Source organism: Penicillium chrysogenum (assembly GCF_028827035.1).
Source record: "Penicillium chrysogenum strain IBT 35668 chromosome Unknown utg000005l_segment0_segment0, whole genome shotgun sequence".
NCBI lineage: Eukaryota > Fungi > Ascomycota > Eurotiomycetes > Eurotiales > Aspergillaceae > Penicillium > Penicillium chrysogenum.
In genome coordinates, this window is record NW_026622753.1 from 2,827,894 (window position 1) to 2,848,017 (window position 20,124).

General features: G+C 55.2%; 1 protein-coding gene across 1 annotated transcript; it reads left to right on the forward strand.

Moving 5' to 3' along the window:
• Nucleotides 1–620: 620 nt before the first annotated feature.
• lah (involucrin repeat protein) lies at nt 621–19,910 on the forward strand (the record flags this gene model as incomplete). Its single annotated transcript, XM_056715221.1, has 7 exons — nt 621–3,560; nt 3,616–6,516; nt 6,689–14,402; nt 14,452–16,160; nt 16,276–17,275; nt 17,328–18,271; nt 18,357–19,910. The coding sequence occupies 7 exons, from the start codon at nt 621–623 to the stop codon at nt 19,908–19,910; spliced, it is 18,762 nt and encodes a 6,253-aa protein (XP_056562843.1).
• Between the last annotated feature and the right edge of the window lie 214 nt (nt 19,911–20,124).

The window sequence follows — 20,124 nt, forward strand, 5'->3', positions numbered from 1 at the left end:
GTTAGCGATAGTTAGTAGTTATAGCTAACATTTGACTGTTGTTCTGATATAGGCGTTAAAGCGTACTCAAGGCCAAGAAGTATAGAGTAGATAGATCTAGATGGTTTTACTATTTTGTAGATGTATATCTGCAGTATCTACCGAGTACTATAGTGTATACTATACATATGTATACATATGTACTCTACTATGGCTGGATGTGACGAAATGGTCCCAGCCCCATGTTGGTCTGTGCACGATGCTTCACCGCGATTTTGATTCGCTCCACCCGTTGCACAGTTCATCAGCGCTGTGAATCACATTTTTCACTGTCGCATTTTTTTCCAGCAGATCGTCTGCATCTCATCTATACCCCCTAACACGCAGATTCTATCTGATACTCGACAAAATAAGACAAGGTGAGGTTAAGCGCCACAGGTTCAAGCTGAGATCCACTGGGGGCCTTTCCCGGGTACGAGATCCACGGGTCAGCTCCGTTGTTTACTCCCCCAAACAAACCCATAACATTGCATTCTCTCTGACAACTAACACTCCCCCCCCATACCTTTCCCCCCATTCCAATCCTTACATTCCTTTTATTCCACATGGTTTACTCCGGCTATCCCAAATAATTGCCCACCATGTTCAAAGCCCTGATGGGCGGGGGCCGCTCGTCCTCATCCGATGTTCGCAGTTCTAAGAGCAGCCGGCGCAAGTCGGAAAAGCACGATAAGTCCGATACAAGATCGATCTCAAGCCGCAAATCCTCACGGGGTGACGACCGTGACCGTGGCCTGGGCGATTTGTCGTCTTATCCGCCGTCAACTTCCCGCAGTAAACGTGGCCCACCTAGCATTGCCGGCGAATCCATCGCATCAACCTATGTAACCGCCGAGCCAGAAGCGATTGATGAATCCGACCGCTACTACATTGAACGCACACCAAAACGCAGAGACAGTGAACGGGAAAGCAAGAGTTCCCGTCGGCACGACCAGGACCGATCCGAAAGTCCAGAGCGCGAGAAGAGAAGGAGCCGCCGAGGTACACAAGATACTCTGGACGATGACTTGGATCGGGAGAGCGACCGTCGCGAGCGTCGTCGCACCCACTCGGGGGATCCGTATGTGCCCCCAATCTCCACAAATATGCCGCCTAGCGCCCCCGGCGCGCAGTTTGCCGCCGAGATTGGCGCCCCGGGATTCTCGCAATTCCCCATGCAATACGACGCTGGGATGCCACCCGCAGGCCATTCGCCAGCGCATGAAGTTCCATATGACCCGCACGTGCAGCAACAATTCCCCGGCCAGTTCCCAGAGCAAGTTGCTGCACCGTACCCGCCGCCCAACCCCGCCGGCGCTGCGGCAGACTACTATGGTGACCAAGGCCAGTCTGTTGAGCACCAGCCCGGTATCCGACCGGCTCGCCCAAGTGTGCTTCCTAATACTCAAGCACACTTGATGGCAGCATCTCCATCAGCTAACCCACCACCAGAGCCTAGTAGCCTTGGTGAAACTGGTGCGGCGGCGGCCTATTTCGACGATAATTTCCATGCTCCGGCACCGCAAGACCAGCCGCCGGAAGTCAGACCGCCGAAACCGTCTAAGCCTTCTAAGCCTTCTTCATCGGGCGTTCTTCCTGCTGCTGCTGTTGGAGCTGCCGCTCATGGAATCGGTGGTATGGTGTCTCACTCGGAGTCGCATTCCCCTCCACAGCACACTACTTCGTACACCCAGCAGGGACAGCCAACGGTACACGACCAGCCAATGGTACATCACGAGCCGATGGAATACGATCAGCCAATGGCAAGCAGCAGCCACAAGCCTCCATCCAAGCCACCCCATTCTCATAGCTTCAGTGAAGGTGTCGGTATTGCGGCTGCAGGTGCTGCAACGGGGTACATGATGGGTCATCATCATCACTCCTCTAGCCCCGAGCACGCACCACAATACGCCTTTGAGCACCACGGGCAATCTTCTCAAGTTGGTGGTATGCTACCGTATGCCCCTGTCCATAACAATGCTTTGTATGCTGCAGGTGCGGGAGGATACGCTGCTCATGCTGCCCACAACCCGGGCTTCTATCCTCATGGACCGAGTGCCCTAGCTTTCCAAGAGCGTCAGCGTGGTGCCATGGAAAGATTTGTTGATTTCTGGCGTGACCCTGAAGCCGTTGGAAGATTCGAGGACTACACGGAAACTATCGGTGTGTGCAAATACTGTTTCCAACCTGGCACGAGCTCCGCCGATGCCCCTCGAAAGCACCATTATTACAGGCGCCGCCGACACTCGCCCGATCGGCGGAGCAGTGGTAGCTCCAGTGTCAGCAAAACCAGCCGATACAACTCCTCCGATGATGAGGGCCGCCGACGGTCAAAGTCCAAGAAACCTTCCTCGTGGCTGCCTGGCGTGCTAGCTGGTTATACGGCCAAGTCACTCTTCTCGAGCAAGGCGTTTGACGATTCTTACAGCCTTCGCTCCGGGCGAGTGGCCTCCCACCACGGAGAAGAAGATGACCGAAGGAGCCGCACCTCTCGTGGCGTGGCTCGTCGTTCTAGCCGCAGTCCTCACAGAGACTACCATGCAGGCTCCAAGCATGCCTCTCAATCTGGATATTCTCGGTACTCGCGCTCTCGATCGCGGTCTTCCTCCCGATCTGGCCGGCATTCGTACCTGAAGGAAGCCGCACTCGGTGCCGCAGTGGGCGGGGCTGCACTGGCTGTTGCGAAGTCCCGTAACCCCTCCCGTAGTCGTTCTCCTGAAAGAGGACAATACCGAAAGGATTCATCTTCGTCATCGTCTTTTGTCAATCTTCCAAGACCTGGCAAGAAGTCCATCGCTGGTGGTATCGGGTCTTTCTTCACTGCTTCTTCCGAGAACAAGAAGAAACGTCATACCAAGAAGCGGAGCGGTTTCTTCTCTTTCAAGAGTGGCTCTTCATCCTCTTCATTGGACAATGATCTTGCATTCGGAGATGGGTTTTCGAGGAAGCCCTCCAAGCTCAAGAAGAAGGGCAAGAAGGGTAAAGATGTCGACACCGCTTTGCTAGAGCTTAGCGACACGGCAACCCGTTTGGCTGGGTCCTCACCCCACGGTCCCGGGCGCAGCGCAGGCCAGATGTACAAAGCTCGATCTCGACAGTCCAACTACTCTACGACAAATGACGAATGGGTTGATGCCGAGTCGGAGGACCAGTCTTCTTCAAGTGTTAGCTCTGCCCTGGCGTTCGGAGGAAGCAGCGTTGACTCCTCCTCCGACTCCGCTAGCAGCAAATGGGGCTGGAGATGGGGAAGCAAGAAGGATAAGAAGAAGAAGGACAAGCGTTCGAGTGCTACAAATGCCGCTCTGGTAGCTGGCGCTGGTGCTATTGGAGCCGCTGCAATTTCTTCTGCTCGTGACCATGATAACAATCCCCCAAGCAGATCTGGGAGCCTGCAACATGTTTACCCAATGCCTACTTCCGACCCGTCTCGCTTTGATGTTGCGAAGATGTCCCCGTCTGTATCTGCCGGTGAACCAACGCTCATCCGCCCGGGACCCATTCCCCTTCAACAGCCTCAGCCTTTCACCCCAGTCTCTCAATCTGTGTATACTACCCAGGGAGCTGTTCCGGGATCCATACCAGTGTACAGCGCCCCAGCAGTCCCACCCCCTCTTTGCCAATGGAGTTGAACACTTCGAATCGCAGTTCCAAGGCCCTCGTGGTGCAGCATGGGCGCCAGAATCAACGTACGCCGAGCGCCGGAAAGCTCCTCGACGTAGTGATTCCTCCCCTGTTTTCCCCACTCAGGAAACTGCTTCCAGTCTCAAGCGCCGGTACACCTCCAAAGACCAAGCCTCCGTGCAATTCGACTTGACGGAAGAGCAAGCAGAAAGGGAACGCCACCTTACTCGTCGTGACAAGAACTACCGGGACGAATTTTCTGATCAACCAGTTCAACTGATTGACCGAGAAGAAGAGCTGGCCCGCCACGAAACTGAGCGCCGAGAGCGCCGTCGAAAGGAGCGCGATGATGAGGAGCACCGGTATGCCGGCGACAGAGGAAAGGACTCCTCATCCTGGGTTGGTGTAGCAGCAGCTGGAGCTGTTGGCACTGCTGCTGCCAGCACTATTCTCTCTCGCAAGACAGACGATGACGAAGCCTCTGAAGCCAGCCAGCGATACAATGAGCGCCGAGAGAAACGCCGGGCCGAGCGAAAGCGCACCGAAGCAGAGGCGGCTACTTCGGTCGTCTCACGGTTCGAGCCCACTCAGCCTATTGATGAAAAAATGACAACGGCCGAACACCACGAAGACCAGAAGAAAGGGTCACCTCGATCTCCCCGTCCCCCACAGGTTTACGACGATTACGCAGAATTTTATGCCCCTGAGGAGCTACGACACAGCCCAGATGACCATGCTCGCAGCCGCCGCTCCACTGATATGCCAACCATTGTGGAGGTAGAGCCCGCTAGCGAACGACGTACACATGAGGAGCCTGCACCTACGGAGGTGGACTATTCCTATGAACCATATCAACACGTGGACCGTCTCCCGTGGCCAGTACCTGCGCTCAACTTCATTGAGCCCACTCCTCCTCAGAGCGTGAACGGTGGTTCTGTTCGCGACGCTACCTCCCCAACCGCCCCTGTAAATAAATCTTATGATACCAAGCCCCGGGAACGACCAACCGGCTCCCGTGTCTCCTGGGGCGAGCATGAAACTCATGAATACGAGATCCCCTCTTCTTCTGAACAGGATCCCTTTGAGCATGACATTTCCCCTGCTGAAATTTCAGCCAAGGATGTTCCTCTCCCGGCGTCCGAGATAACACAATCCAAGGATATCCCCAGCACATCGCAGTATGGTGCCGATATTGAATTCGCGGCCACAATTGCTGCTGCGACCGCCGCAGCTGGGTTCGATCCCTCCCTGATTACAAACGACCCATCCTATCACACCCGCACTTCCCCTCCTGGGTCGGAGGGTGAACACACATTTACCTCACCCTGGTCTGCATCGGCTCGGAATGAGCCCCGCGGCTTCGTCGAGGGCGAGCTCGAAGAAATTGACCCCAAGTCTACTAAGGATATTACTTCCGCTCCTGAGCACGTATCCCAAGACAAAGATGAGCTTTTCTTCGACGAGCCGGAATCCTTCTCAAGAGATCGGGATATTTCTTCGGGCCGCCGTGACAAGTCCTCGATTGCCCAGGAGGTTATCGAGCAGCTGAATGGCAAATATGGCAAGCGCGACCGTACCGCTTCCCCCGAGAAAGACGTAGACGTGTTCTCGATGCCTGGTGGCTTTGATACAGCCGAGCCTAGAGACTTGGCTGATGCTAGATCCGTGGCGTCAGCGCCGGCACCTGTTGCCATGGACCCAGAGACCCCGACCAAGTCCAAGTCAAAGAAGTCGAGGCGGAGTGGTGATGTCTTTGATCTCCCCGAGTTCCAGGAGCGGGAACTCGCTGAGTCCTCAGACTTGAAGGATGAGCCATCGAGGTCCCGCAAGTCCCGGCGCAGCGGCGAAGACTTCGAGATTTACGAGTCACGGGAGGCGTCTCCATCTCAGGATAACTCTTATTCTGTTGTCTCTGCCCCTGTCTCGAAGGACGAAACATCCAAGTCCAAGTCCAGGAAATCCAGAAGGAGTGGTGATGACTTGGGCAGTGCTGAATACCCGGAGTCAGCGCTTGCCGAGTCTCGTGACGATTCTTTCTCTGTCATCTCTGCTCCTGTTTCGAAGGACGAGACATCCAAGTCCAAGTCCCGCAAGTCTCGACGGAGCGGCGATGACTTCGAGATCTACGAGTCACGCGAACCATCTGAATCTCGGGATGATACCCGTTCGGTTACCTCTACTCCTGCCGGCATAGAGTACGAGTCGTCGAAGTCCGGGAAATCGAGACGCAGTGGATATGATTTCGACCCACGTCTTGATGCTGAAGCCGCTCCTGACGACGTGGAAGGCGGCGAGGAGAAGAAGCGACGTCGCAAGCGCCGATCCAAGCATGAAAGTGATACTTTCTCTGTTGATGACGATGCCCGCTCCGCCATTACGGACATCGGAGATGAGAAGTCTGAGCGTCGCAAGCATCGCCACCGCTCTTCCCGGGAAACTGACGTTGATGACAATGCCTCTATAACCTCTTCTCCAGCTCGGATTGACGAATCCCGGGAGAAGCGCCGAGGCAAGGACGAGAAAGAAAAGAGCGGAGGCTTTTTGCGAGGTATCTTTGGCTCACAAGTGTCGGCCCCAGCTGAGCGTGTTCGGTCTGACCATTCTCGTTCTTCCTCGTTGGACAAGCGCTCATCCCGCGAAGCCATATCTGAAGTTGGTGTGGATGATGAACGCCGTCGCCATAAGAAGCGTTCTTCTAAGCATCGCAGCTCCAGCAATGGTGATGAATTGGACCGCTACATGTCGGACAAGGAGAAAGGCACTCAAGATGACACAAATCTGGAGGAGTACAGGTCCAGTAGACAGCAAAAGGAAGAGCGTCGTCGTCATCGGTACGAGGAAATCGTGGATTCAGGAAGAAACCGGGAATCTGAGAAGGTATAGCATCTGAACTTTTCTTTTTACTTATGTTGTGATTTTGATTGTACACTTTATTGTCCCATATAGTTTCCCTTTTCGCTGGTGGATCTGACCAGCTTGCACAAAAACCACAAAACCTGAACAAAAAAAGAAATGTACTAAGCTTTTATTGGTTTTATTCCATGTGCAGGACGGATATAGTGACAACTTCGACGATCAATCTTTATTAAGGAAGCGCCCTGAAATTCTAGCGGCGGATGAGCGCGAAGACTATGGTGCTTCTTCATGGCTTCCAGCATCCGCGGTTAGCGCAGCTGTTGTTGCAGCAGCATCGGGACTGAATGAGACCCCACAGCAGAGGCCTCGGAGCCAATCCACCTCACCCCCAGCCACAGAGAAGACACTCGACCTGACCCCGAAGTCTCTGAGCCGCCCCGCTTCACCTGAAACAAGCCACCCGCAGGGGTCCCGATCCCCCAAGCAACGCCGACACTCCGTGGCCAAGTCCACCACTGAATCACCCACAGCTGTGCCTCTCCACTTCCGCCGGCCCCCAACTTCCCCAGGCCTTTCGCGCGCAGTCCCTGTTGAACAACCCGCCCCTATCGCCTCCCCAGGCTCGCCAAGCCAGCAACGCAACCGCCGACCCGGGTCAGTCGAGTTCCGAAACTCGCGTGAAATCCGCCCTCTATGGCTCGTCGAGCGTCACAGTTTGACCAAGGGCGAGCCCGAGACCGAGGAGCCCCTGCCATCGCTCCCATCCAGCAAGACATCCTCCCGGGTCCCGTCAATAGAGGATCTGAAATCCCTCCGTGACGACGACGGTCTCAAGAGCTGGGAGCATGTGGATCTGAGTCACTCAATCACGGGAAACCAGCGACCAACCGGTCTGACCATTTCAACTGAGCAAGCGAACGAAAGCCGTAGTGGAGACGTTGATCTCCTCGGCTCGCAGCAGGCCACGCCTACCGCTGAACACTTCCAGGACGCCGAGCCCAGGAAGGAGAGGCCAAGATACGAATTCCACTCTCCCTCTGAGCTTCTGCGGGACCCCACCGCTCTGGACGAGCTGCCTCCTTCACCTACGCTGGACGCCCTGCCTTCTGCAGAGGGCTCTCTTGTTGGCGTCGGCTCTAGGGAGCAAGAAACCCAGCGTGCGCTTGACGCTCTTGAGGGCGTGTCCCGCCCTCAGTCTGAGTCGGAAACCCCAACCCAAGACAACAATTCGTTGTCCAGCGCCGCTGCGGAATTTGCCAAGGGCGCTGGCTTCGCCGGTGTTGTCGATGCCGTTGCCATTGCCGCTGCCAGGGAGCATGATCAGTCTCGCGCCTTGCCTGGAGATGAACTCGCCAAGCCCCGTAGTTTCGGCGATATTGTCGATGCAGCGGTTGCCGCTGACGGTTCCTCCCACGACCATGACAAGGCACCTGTCCACGAGGAGGCGCTCAGTGAGCCCGTTACTGCTATTGAGGAGACTGCTCCTGCTCCGCTTGAGCCTGTCCACCCAGAGATGGAGACAGCCAAGGAATCTGTGCCTGAATCGACTGAACAACCTGTTCAGTCTTCAGATCGTCAAGCTCAGCCCGAGACAGAAGTCGCTCCCGACGAGAGCGCCCAGTCTTCTAAAAAGAAGAACAAAAAGAAGAAGGGCAAGAAGAACCAGGCCCAAGATGTAGAACTGGGAGGTCCCGAGGAACCCCTCGCGCAGGAAGAACTGTCCAAGGAGCCGGTGGAGGAGCCTGCTATGGACACGCCAACGGTCGAAACTGTTTCTGCTGAGCCCGAGGTTTCTGTCCCCGAGCAATGCGAGCCGGTTGAGGCATCCCGTGAGCTTGGACCTGGGACTGGGGCTGATGAGCCTGTGGTCGAAGGTGCCCCTATTGAGTCAGCGCCTGTCGAGAGCGCTCCGATTGAGCCCGAGGTTGCCAATCCCGAGCAACTTGAGGCTGAGCCTATCGAGGCTTCCCGTGAGGTTGAGATTGAACCTTCGGTTGAAGCCGCTCAAGAACCGGGAGTTGTTACCGCCCCCGAGGCCGAGTCTACTGAGGTGCCGCCTGCTGAAACCGAACTGGCCGAGGACGCTGCATCTTCGACTAAAAAGGCTAAGCGCGACAAGAAAAAGCAGAAGAAGAAATCTAAGAACGAATCGACGTCCGAAGAGCCTACAGATGATAATGTGGTTGCCCAGCCTCAGGATGATACTTCTGCCTCCAAGGAGATTGAAGGCCAACAAGAAGACAGCGCACATGCACCTTCCGAAGAGATTGTGGCTACGCCCTTGCCGGAGGAAATGGTTACTTCTACTGAATCTACCGAGAGCACCGCTGACCAGACTGCCACCTCATCTGCTGCCATTGATGCAGAGCAAGCTCGAAGTCATCCTGAATCTGGAGGGCTGGTTGAGCCTGTGGAACAGGAATCTACTGAGGAGCCCGTTTTACCCGTCTCCGAAGGTCCCAGCGTGCCCATTGAGCTGACCCCGGAACCTGCTTTCACTGATGCCAATGAAACACCAATTACCAGTGCTACTCAACCGGAAGCGGAGGAAGTATCCCGCAGCCTGGAACAGATTGAGAAGCCAAGTGAAGAGTCTACGCCAGAGGCCCCTCTCGATAACACCACGCCTGAAATTACTGAAACACCCAAAGAAGACACCGAAGGCGAAGACAACTTCGAAGAGGCTGTCGAGGAACAGATTCCACAGCCTGCCGAAGAAAAGGAGCCTCCCGTCGAGGAACCTCCCGTCGAGGAACCTCCCGTCGAAGTGGCTACAGATGCCCCCGCAGAGGCTTCGGAAACTAAGGCGGAGAAGCGGAAAAACAAGAAAAAGAAGAATCGCAAGTCCACTGCCATCGAAGAAACTGATATTTCCACTGAAACGCCCGCTCCCGAGACTGAATTGCCTCCAGAAAGAAAAGAGCCCGAACCTGAGCAGTCAGCTGTTGTCGAACCTGCGGATACCCAATCCCTTCCAATTGGCGGTGAAGCCTTACCTTCTGATCCTGAACATCTTGAGCAGCCTACCAAGGATGTTGATCAGCCCATCGAAACCACCATTGAGGAGTATGCAGCTACCCAGGAGCAGGAGCAAGCTCCATTGGAGGCCGCTGTGGATGCAACACCTGCTGTGACCGAACCAGTGGATCCCGCGGGGCCATCTGATGAACTGTCGCAGCCAGCTGTCGTCGAGGTCCAGCCTGATGCTAAACTCCATGCTGAGGAGGTTTCTCGCGAAATCCCAGAGCCTTCTGCCGTTGAGACTCAACCTGAAGCCGAAGCTCAAGCCGAACCTCAACCTGAAGTTGCAGCCGAGCCTGAAGTCGCCTTGACTGCGGCCCAGAAGAAGAAGGCTAAGAAGAATAAGAAGAAGGGCAAGCAGAGTGAATCTTCTATTCCTGACGACGAGAAGCCTGCTGAGTCTACCTCGCCGGCACCTGAAGCTGAGACTGCCGCTGAGGAGATAGCCAAGGAAACCCTTCTTGCCACCGGAGACACACCGGTGGTTGCACCTCCTCAAGAAAGCGAGATGGAGGTGCCCGTCAAGGTTGAACAATCGATTGAGCCCGAGCAACTCCCTGAGACTGAGCAAATTCCTGAGGATTTGCCGGCCCTGGATGCAGCTTCCCCTGAGCCTCTTCCGGAACCAATGGCAGAGGTAACAGAGACACAGACAACCAAAGAAGAGTCCAACGCACCAGGGGAGGAGGCCAAAGCCGAACAGTCTCCCGCTGAGCCAGAGGTCCCTATGACCGCCGCGGAGAGGAAGAAGGCCAAGAAGGCGAAAAAGAAGCAGCAAAAGGAGCAGGAAGAGAGCATTGGCTCTATTGCTGAATATACCAAGCCCGTCGAGACCGTGCCTGCGCCCGATGCTGAATCCGCTGAGCCAAGCAAGGATATTGCGCCCGCAGCTGAAATTGATAATGTTGCTCCAGCGGACTCGTCTGCGCCTGTGTCTTCCGAGCCTGCTGAGACTGAACAGGATGTTGCGCCAACACCTACAACCGAGCCGGAGGCAGCTCCAGTCACCGAAGATACTCCTCTGCCAACCGATCCTGAATCTATCGAGCCCACGAAAGGCATCGAGGCTCCCGCTGAGGCTGAGCCACCGGTAGAAGACGCTGCCCCATCGTCAGAGATTGGGGCAACCGAAGTTGCTGCCGATGTTCCACTTGTATCGGAAGAAGCGGCCGCTCCTGTCGAGGTGCCCCAAGACCTTGACCAACATAACGATGTCGTCAAGGCAGAGGAGCCGAAGAGCGAGGATATGACTCCAGCGCCCACGCAAGAGGCCTCGGCTGATGCTCCAGAGACCGATGCCCCTAAAGCACAAGAACAATCTCCCGAACCCGAGGTTCTAATGACTGCTGCCGAGAGGAAGAAGGCCAAGAAAAACAAGAAAAAGCAGCAGAAACAAGAGGCTGTGCAGCTTGACGAGCAGCCCACGCGTGAGGCTGAGCCTACTTCTGCTGAGGAAAAGAGTGTCGAACAATCCGGTGACATGTTGCCTGAGAGTGAGCCCGCACCTACTGCAGAAACTGCCGCAGGTGTTGATGACCCCACGGAACCTGAGGCAGCCCGCGACCTCGAAGCCGAGACCAAGCCTGAAGAGGAACAACTTCAGGATGTGCCAAAACTCGACTCCGAAGTTGTTCCCGAGGCTCCGGCAGACGAGGCTATTTCTACACCCGAGACTGCTGAACAAGCTATTGATGTTCAAGATGGGAACAAAGAAACCGCCCCAGAGCCTACAGTTGAAGTTCCTGCTTCCACGGAAGACCCCCAGGAAGCACAGAAGCTTGATTCAGCCATCAGCGAGGAGCTTGCTTTAGAGAAGTCTCTCGATGACAAGCCCACAGAGTCTACATCAGAGCCAGTTTCAGAGGAGACCCAGCCCACGGAGTCAGCAAGTCCAGTCGTGGAGCAGGTTGAAGATGAACAGGCGGCAACTTCTTCTAAGTCGAAGAAGAAGAATAAGAAGAAGAAGCGCCAATCAGTTGCCGCTGAAGAAGAGCAGCCTGCACCCGCCGAGGAAGAGGTCAAGCCTGCACCTACCGAAGAGGAGCCTACACCTGTGCCTGCTGAAAACGAACCCACTGAGCCGGCACCATCTCAAGAGCTTGAACAGCCTTCTTCCGGCAAAGATGCGGATACTCCTATGGTGACGGAAGAGGCACCTAAGGCCGAAGAGCCCGTCATGGACGAGACCACACAGCCAGAGGCCCCTGCCAATACAGCCGCCACTGAGGCTGCTGCAGAGGCAGCAATGACTCCTGCTCAGAAGCGGAAGGCCAAGAAAGACAAGAAAAAGCGCCAATCAGTTGCTGTTCAAGAGGAACAGCCTGCTGCCGCTGAGGAGGAATCTAAGGCTGCCCCTGTTGGGGAAGAGGTCAAGGCTGCACCCGAAGAGGAGCCTACACCCGTGCCTGCGGAAAATGAACATACTGAATCCTCCTCTCAAGATCTTGAACAACCCTCTCCCGAAAAAGACGCTGAGACCCCTATTGTGATGGAAGAGGCGCCCAAGGCTGAAGAGACCACGCAGCCAGAGGCCCCTGCCGATGCCGCTGCCACCGAAGCCGTTGAGGAGGCGGCAATGACTCCTGCTCAGAAGAAGAAGGCCAAGAAAGACAAGAAAAAGCGTCAATCAGTAATTGCTGAACAGGAACAGCCTGCCTCTGTTGATGAGCCCAAGCCTGAAGTAGCCGAGGAAAAGGCCACGCCTACACCAGCCGAAGAGGATCCCACGCCTGATTCCGGTCAGGAAGAGCTTGTTGAGCCTACACCGACTCAGGAAATTGAACAGTCCGCTGTCGAAAAAGACGTGGAGTCTCCTATTATGACAGAAGAGGCGCCTAAGGCCGAAGAGATCATGCAGCCAGAGGCCCCTGCCGATGCAGCTGCCACCGAAGCCCTTGAAGAGGCAGCAATGACTCCTGCTCAAAAGAAGAAGGCCAAGAAAGACAAGAAAAAGCGCCAATCAGTAATTGCTGAAGAGGAACAGCCTGCCTCTGTTGATGAGCCCAAGCCTGAATCCGCCCAGGAAGAGCCCGCTAAGGCTGAGTCGACCCGGGACACCGAGAATTCAACTGTCGGCAAAGATGCGCAGGCTCCTGTTATGGCAGAAGAAGCGCCTAAGGCGGAAGAACCGTCTCCAGAAGAGGCCACGCAGCCAGAGGGCCCTGCCGATGCAGCTGCTACCGAGGCCGCTGTCGAGACTCCTGCGGAGGAGGCAATGACTCCTGCCCAGAAAAGGAAGGCCAAGAAAGACAAGAAAAAGCGCCAATCGGTGATCACTGAAGAGGAACAGCCTACGCCTGTTGAGGAGCCAACGCCCGAATCCGTTCAGGAAAAGCCCACTGAGCCTGAGTCGACGCAGGAAATCGAACAGCCCACTCTTGACGAGGCTGCGCAGACTCCTATTATAACAGAAGAAGAAGCGCCTAAGGTCGAAGAACCTTCTCTCGAAAATGTCACGCCACAGGATGCTCCTGCTGATGCAGCTGCTACCGAGCCCGCTACGGAGGAGACAATGACCCCAGCTCAGAGAAAGAAGGCTAAGAAAGACAAGAAAAAGCAACAAAAATCTGTTGCTTTCGACGAGAATGCCACTCTGACTGAAGACCCCAAGCCAGAGCAGGATACATCTACACCTGAAGAGAAGGTTGAATCTCGGGATGCTCCGGCTGACTTGATTGTCTCGGAAGAATCAGCCAAGGAGTTGCCAGTGACCGAAGAAGCCGCCGAGCCTGCGCCTGAAGCGGACATCTCGGAGACGAGGGAAGAGCCCGCTTCCTCTGAAGAAAGCAAGGACACCACTGAGCATGAGCCAACCTCAACTACTGCGCCCGACACCCCAGTTCCTAGCGAAGTCAAGGAGCCAGAGCCCGCAGCGGCGTTACCAGAGCAGCCGGAACAAAATGCCCAGACTCCCCCGGAGCTCCAGAACCCGAGTGCACAAGAGCCCGAAGTTGCCTTGACTGCGGCGCAGAGGAAGAAGGCGAAGAAAAACAAGAAGAAGGGCAAGTCTGTGGACTTAGCCGACAACGCCCCTTCTGCCACAGACGCAGTGCAGGAATCTGAGCCTAAATCTGAGCCTGTTGTTCAAACTTCCACAGATACTCCAGCTGAGACCCCGGAGTTGCAAGATACTCCAGCCTCTGAGCTAGCGCTGCCCGCAGAAGGTCTCGAGCAAGACAATACCATCGAGCCCGAGGCTCCCAAGGCCGAGGAGCACGAGACAACGGAAGCCGTATCCGACGATGTGACGAAAGAGGAAACCCCTGAAGCCAAGAAGACCGACAACGAACCCCCGGCGACTGAAACAATTCTCGATGCTGAGCCAGCTCCCTCCCAGGAAGTAGAGGCAGTTGCCTCTTCTCCTACCGAACCGACCGAAGAAGCCGGCATGTCAGCCAAGGAGCGACGCAAAGCTGCCAAGAAAGCGAAGAAGCGCCAGTCTAAGAATGTCGACGCCGATACCGACGCCGCAACATCCGATCCGCCTTCTGCCCCAGCAACCGAGCCTACCGCACCCATTGAAGCCGCCGACAGCGTTGAAAAGGTCCTGACCTCTACGGACACAGACGCCCCTGGACTCTCAGCCGTACCGGCGTCCTCGCCTGCGGAACATGACGGTAAAGAACATCAGTCCCACGGCATAGAAACTTACGACGCCACGGCGCAAGATACGACCTCGACTGATAAAGACATGTCTTCGCAGGTAGAGCAGACGCCGATAGAGAGTCCTTTTTTAGATTATCCTCCCCAGCCCGTGCTTGAGCGTTCAGTTGATTCCGGCGAGCTGGCGGAGGTAAATGCTCAGCAGGAGGGTGATGTTGCCCTTACTGCACCGGAGCGAGAGGGGGAGATGGTTGAGCCTGCCCCCCCTGGAGGAGATGAAGCTGGTTGGTGATAGTGAGAATGTTGAGGAGGAATCGACTGTGCCGGAAGCAGGCGATCTCTCCACGGAGAAGGAGATTGAAGAGATGCCTGTGGATGTGCCAATTGATGTTGTTCCTGAGGCACAGATACAGGAATCCCCTGTGGAGGAAAAAGCTTCTGAGGCAGCTGTCTCGAAGAAGCAGAAAAAGAAAAACAAAAACAAAAACAAGGATATAAAGCAAGAGGAGGAAGCTGCAGTACCTGAGCCTGCGAGCTCTACTGCAGAGGACAAGGAGCAGTCGGAAGCTGGGCCTTCGGTTGAGGCCGAGATCCAGCCAGAGGTAAAGGAAATCATTGAGCCTGAGCCCATTGCCGTTGCCGAATCAGTGCCAATTCCAGAGGAGCAACAACCAGATCAACTGCAGGACATTGAAGAGACTGCCGCTGTCCAGACAACTGAGGACGTTGATGATACCAAGGAGATCAATGTCCCAGAAGCCGAGGCCGCTGCTCCTCCTACCGAAGACACCACGCAGCCAGAGGCCCCTGTCGATGTAGCTGACATCGAGGCCACTGAAGATGCATCAATGACCCCTGCTCAGAAGCGGAAGGCCAAGAAGGACAAGAAGAAGCAACGACAATCAATTATTGCTCAAGAACCCGAAGCAGAGCCCCAGCCTGAGGAAAAGACAGCTCCCGAGGCGGCTGAAACTTCTGCCCAAGAGGCTGGGGTTGCAACAGAGCCAGCGCCTGGCGAAATTGCCACGCAAGATGAGGCTGTTCCTAGCGCAGAGGAGCCCACAGCGCAGCCTATCGATGCCATCCAAGAGGCCGCCAAGGACCTCGTAACGCCCTCTGAAGACACTGAACAGCATGTTCTAAGCCAAGAAACTGAGACTGGAGAGCGTTCTCTCGAGCTTCCTTTCACTGAATCCAAAGTCGAGGAAGGAGACAAACCGACCGAGCAAGCTGCCGCAGCCCCGGCGGAGAACCCAGATGACGAGCAATCTAGCAAAAAAGGGTTGCCTGAAGCCGGCCCCGAGCCTGAAGGGGAATCGGCGACTGTCCCCAAGAAGATGAGCAAGAAAGAGAAGAAGGCCGCTGCTGCTGCCGCCGCCCTTGTCAAGGAAGAAAAGCTCGCTGAGTCACAACCTGAACCCAAGGAGGCCTCGGTCAACACTCCACAAGCTCCAGAGGAAGTCGTAGACCAGTCTATGGTTCAAGAGCCGCAATCCTCAGAGACTGAAGACAAGCCTCCGCCTGAAGCCGAAAAGAACCCGGATGAAATTACAGGTTTGCCCGCTTCTGGGCTGAAAGAAGATGTTCTAGAGCAGCCTGCTGAGGCTCTCGATTCTACCGAGCCCCTCGAATCTGAGGTCAAACTGGAGGAGTCTACAAAAGAGCTAGCCGAAGAGCCAGCTGCCGCTGAAACTATTACTCGGAAAATGTCAAAGAAGGACAAGAAAAGAGCCAAAAAGCAAGCTCAAGAAGAAATAATTGAGCCGACTTCGCCTCCGACCGAGGATCATGCTCGTACCACACAGCCTGCAACTGCAGAGGCTGTTCCTGAACCGGGGACAACTGTTGTGGTTCCAACTGAACTTGTTTCTACCACCGAGCCTGTAACTACGGAGACTGCTATCGAACCAGAAGCGACTCTCAAAGAGACCCCAACGGAGACTGTTCCTGGGGGTGATTCGATTCCTTCGGAAGAGACCCAAGATGCTCCCAAGGCCGACGCTGAAAGCATCGAGCCACCCGCTATTGAGGGCTTTAGCACCGTATCCGAAGACAAGCAACCCCCCAGAAAGCGAGAAAAATGAAGCAGTCATTTCTCTTGATACACTCGATACGCCCTCGCCCGTGGAACCCACTGACCGGAATACCAACAATGAGCCCCTTGACCTCGAGCGTCCTGCAGAGAAGAACGATAAGAAAGATGAAGCTCTTGTTGTGGCCGATTCGCAGAACCTTGAGAACGCAGCTGTGGATCAACCAGTACAACCTGAAGTGATGCCGGCCATGTCCAAGAAGATGTCGAAGAAGGACAAGCGCAAGGTCAAGAAGAATGCCGGCATCACCGAAGAAGTCTTGGCTCAACAACAAGAGCCTCAGGCTGATGTGGCTGAGTTGCCGACAGAATCAGAGGTCCAGCCGGCAGAGCCTGCGGCGGAGAAAGAGATCCACCAGGGACCTGAACATTCTGCAGAAGCTCAACCTTCATTGGAGCGAGGGTTGCCGATTGAGACTCCCGCTTCAATTGAGAATGAGCCTATACCAGACCCAGGAGTTCAGGTTAAGCCAACGCAACCCGATGAAGAGCCCGTCGTCAGCGAGGAGGTTCCTCTCTCACGCAAGGCCTCGAAGAAGAAGGCCAAGAAAGCCCAAAAGGCCAACAAATCCCTGGATGCTGAGGCACTGGCTGAAAACACGATCGCGGATCAGCACACTACCATTGTGCCGTTTGAAGAGGACCAATCCAAGGCAGAGGGCCTGGAAGTGCCAGACGAAAAGTCCGCCCAAGACGAAGAAGACTGGCCCGCAATTGACTGGCAGGCCAAGTTTGAAGAGTCCCAGCGATCAAGGGAAGCGGACCCTGAACCTGAGCCGGACATTCCAGCTCCCGAGCCGGAGATTATTGGAGAATTTGTTGATTCATCATTCCGCGAAGTTTCGCAAGATGCAAACGAAGCTACGGAGGAAGATGCTTGGGCCTTGCCAACGAGCAAAAAAGACAAGAAGAAGGCCAAGAAGAACAAGAAGCAGTCACAGCAAACTCCCCCGGAAGCCGAGGGACCTTCACTGGAACCCTTCAACGACATAGAGATCGAGCCACCTGCCCGGACAACTACTCCCGGTGGATCTAAGATTGCCAACTTATTTCCCGGCCTCGAGCGTGGGGGGATTTCGGCGATCAGCTTTGGACCAGCAACCACGGTCGCTAAAAGATAGTGCTGAGGAAGAGACAACAGCGGACTTGGAAGCGAATCGCGATGTCGCGATCCCTGTCTTGGAAGCACCCCCAGCGACCACTGAAACCAAAGAAATTCCCCATGATTTTACCTCGGAGCTGCCTAGCAGCCTCGAAAGACAAATTGAATCTACAATCTCGGAGCTGAAAGCTCACTCCGAAACTCCTACTGCTACGGAGCATGGATCAATCAGGGAGCCAGGACTTCCGGCGGAGGGCGAAAAGTCCAAGGATATGCCATCGTCATTGTCAATGGAACCCTCTGATGAGCGGACTCGTCCCACTGAACCTTCTTCTCCTACGCGCCTTCCGCCCCGGGAAGAAGCTGGAAAGGAACTGTGTGAATTACGCCGATCACCATCAATCCATGGACGGCACCAGCACACACCCAGAACCTGGAGCTTGGAAGAACCCTCTCTACCAGCTCTGCGTGCCCCGTCCCCTCCTCGGTCGCTCTTCGGAGGACCGACCGACGATTATGTGCGACCCCGGACTCCGCTTGATACAATTGCGGAACAAGAACCACGGGATGGCCAAGGAGCAACCATGGCTCGTCGCGGGACGCCCCGTCTGGAGATGAAGCCCGAGCATGTCTTACCTCGACCTCAGACACCTGTCCGGAAATTTACAGACAATGCCTTTGATCGAGAAGCTTGGCCTAAAGAGAACAAAAAAGGCGAGGGGTTCAAACCCGAAATTTTAAAAACGCCTGAGCAAGGGATGCCAATTCTGAAGCCCAGCACCAGCAGCGGAAAATTACGTCGTACAAATCGCAGTATTAGCGGCGATCTGCGGGCGGCTAGTCGAGCGCTAGATTCCCAGCCTTCGAATCTCGATCTCGATCAGCTCCCGTCTTCCTCCTCTTACGACCCCGTCACCGACAAGGGCAAACGTCCGTTGCGAAATATGTCGGATGTCTATGTAAGTCATTAATTTATTGCTTTTTATTTGCCATTGTTTGTCATTGTCATTGTTGTTTTGTTTTTTTGTTTACTGACTTCCACAGGAGGGATGGGGTGAGACGCCCAGTTCCCCACGGTCGCCCAGCCGACCGCCTAGTGTCCGCCGCCGTCGCAGCATGCAACACTTGCAAGACATCGAAACCCGCCTCGACCAGCTCATCTCCGAAAACCGCCTACTGATCGCCGCCCGCGATGAGGCCGAAGATAAGCTACGGAATACCACTGTCGCTCGTCGAAAGAGCGACCGTGCGCTCAACACCCGCGACGGAGATCTGCGCGATCGGGAATCGGAGGTGGAACAATTGAAGAACTCGGTGGAATGGCTGCAGAAGGAGATCTCTCGTCTGACCCAAGAGAACGAGGGCCTGACCGCATCCAACTCTGCTCTCGCCGCCGCCCACGCAGCCGAGGTCAACTCCGTACGCGAGTCGTCCACACGTGAGCTTGCCGACTTGCAGTCGCAACACAATCAACTCTCGTCCCAGATAGAGGATCGCGTTCGACATGAGATTGAGTCAGCTCTTGCACAGAAAGACATTGAACTGCGCCGTCTGCGCACCGAGCTTGAGGAGGCCCGTGATAAAGTGAAGGAGCTCCAACAACAAATCGCGGCCTCGGTACACGACAATGCCCTTGTCTTCCGCGATGAAGAGTACTTCGATGCTGCCTGCCAGAAACTGTGTGGCCATGTCCAATCTTGGGTCGTGCGCTTCTCTAAGCACAACGATAAGCGTCGCTGTCGCCCACTCAGTGAACTGCAAGACGAGAAGATTGCAGACCGCTTCGACAATGCCCTCCTCGACGGCTCCGATCCCGATGCCTACCTGTCCGACCGTGTCCGCCGCCGCGATGTCTTTATGTCGGTTGTCATGACAATGGTCTGGGAATACATCTTCACCCGTTATCTCTTCGGCATGGACCGGGAACAACGTCAAAAACTCAAGTCTCTTGAGAAACAATTGGGCGAGGTTGGCCCAGCCCGTGCTGTGCACCGCTGGCGAGCCACCACTCTCACACTGCTGTCCCGGCGACCGGCCTTTGCTGCGCAACGTGAGAGCGATACGGAGGCTGTTACTCTGGAGATCTTCCAAACCCTATCACGGATCCTCCCTCCCCCGTCGCATGTTGAATCCCAGCTCCTCGATAACCTCCGTAAGATCATGCGGGTAGCAGTCAACCTGTCCTTGGAGATGCGCACCCAGCTAGCTGAATTCATCATGCTGCCGCCTCTGCAGCCGGAATATGATACCAATGGCGACCTTGCCCGCCAAGTATACTTCAACGCCGCCCTGATGAATGAACGCAGTGGTCTGACAAATGACAACGGCGAGCTCGAAGCCCAACAGTCCATTGTGCGCATTGTGCTCTTCCCTCTTGTTGTCAAAAAGGGCAATGATGTGGGCGAGGGTGATGACGAGGTTGTCGTCTGCCCCGCCCAGGTCCTCGTTGCCCGCCCCAGCAAAGACAAGAAAGTATCAAGGATGATGAGCGGCGACCGCATGTCCATCGATCCTACCAGGTCGGTCCACAGCATCGTTCAAAGTATCACTCACAGTGTGGCACCGTCATCTATGATGGACATGAGCAATGTGATCTGAGGCGTCACACTCTAATCATGATTGCTCCCATCTTTACATGCGTGTCTTGCTACATCCTTGCTCTTATTATCTAATATTTGTTTTCTTCTCTCGCCGGTTGATATGGTGTCTGGGTCATTTAGCGTAACGGTCATTGCGAGGCCGATGACTGTGAATATGTGGAGTTATTTGTTTCTATTTTCCTGTTTCTATTTGATTTTATCATGTGTTCTAA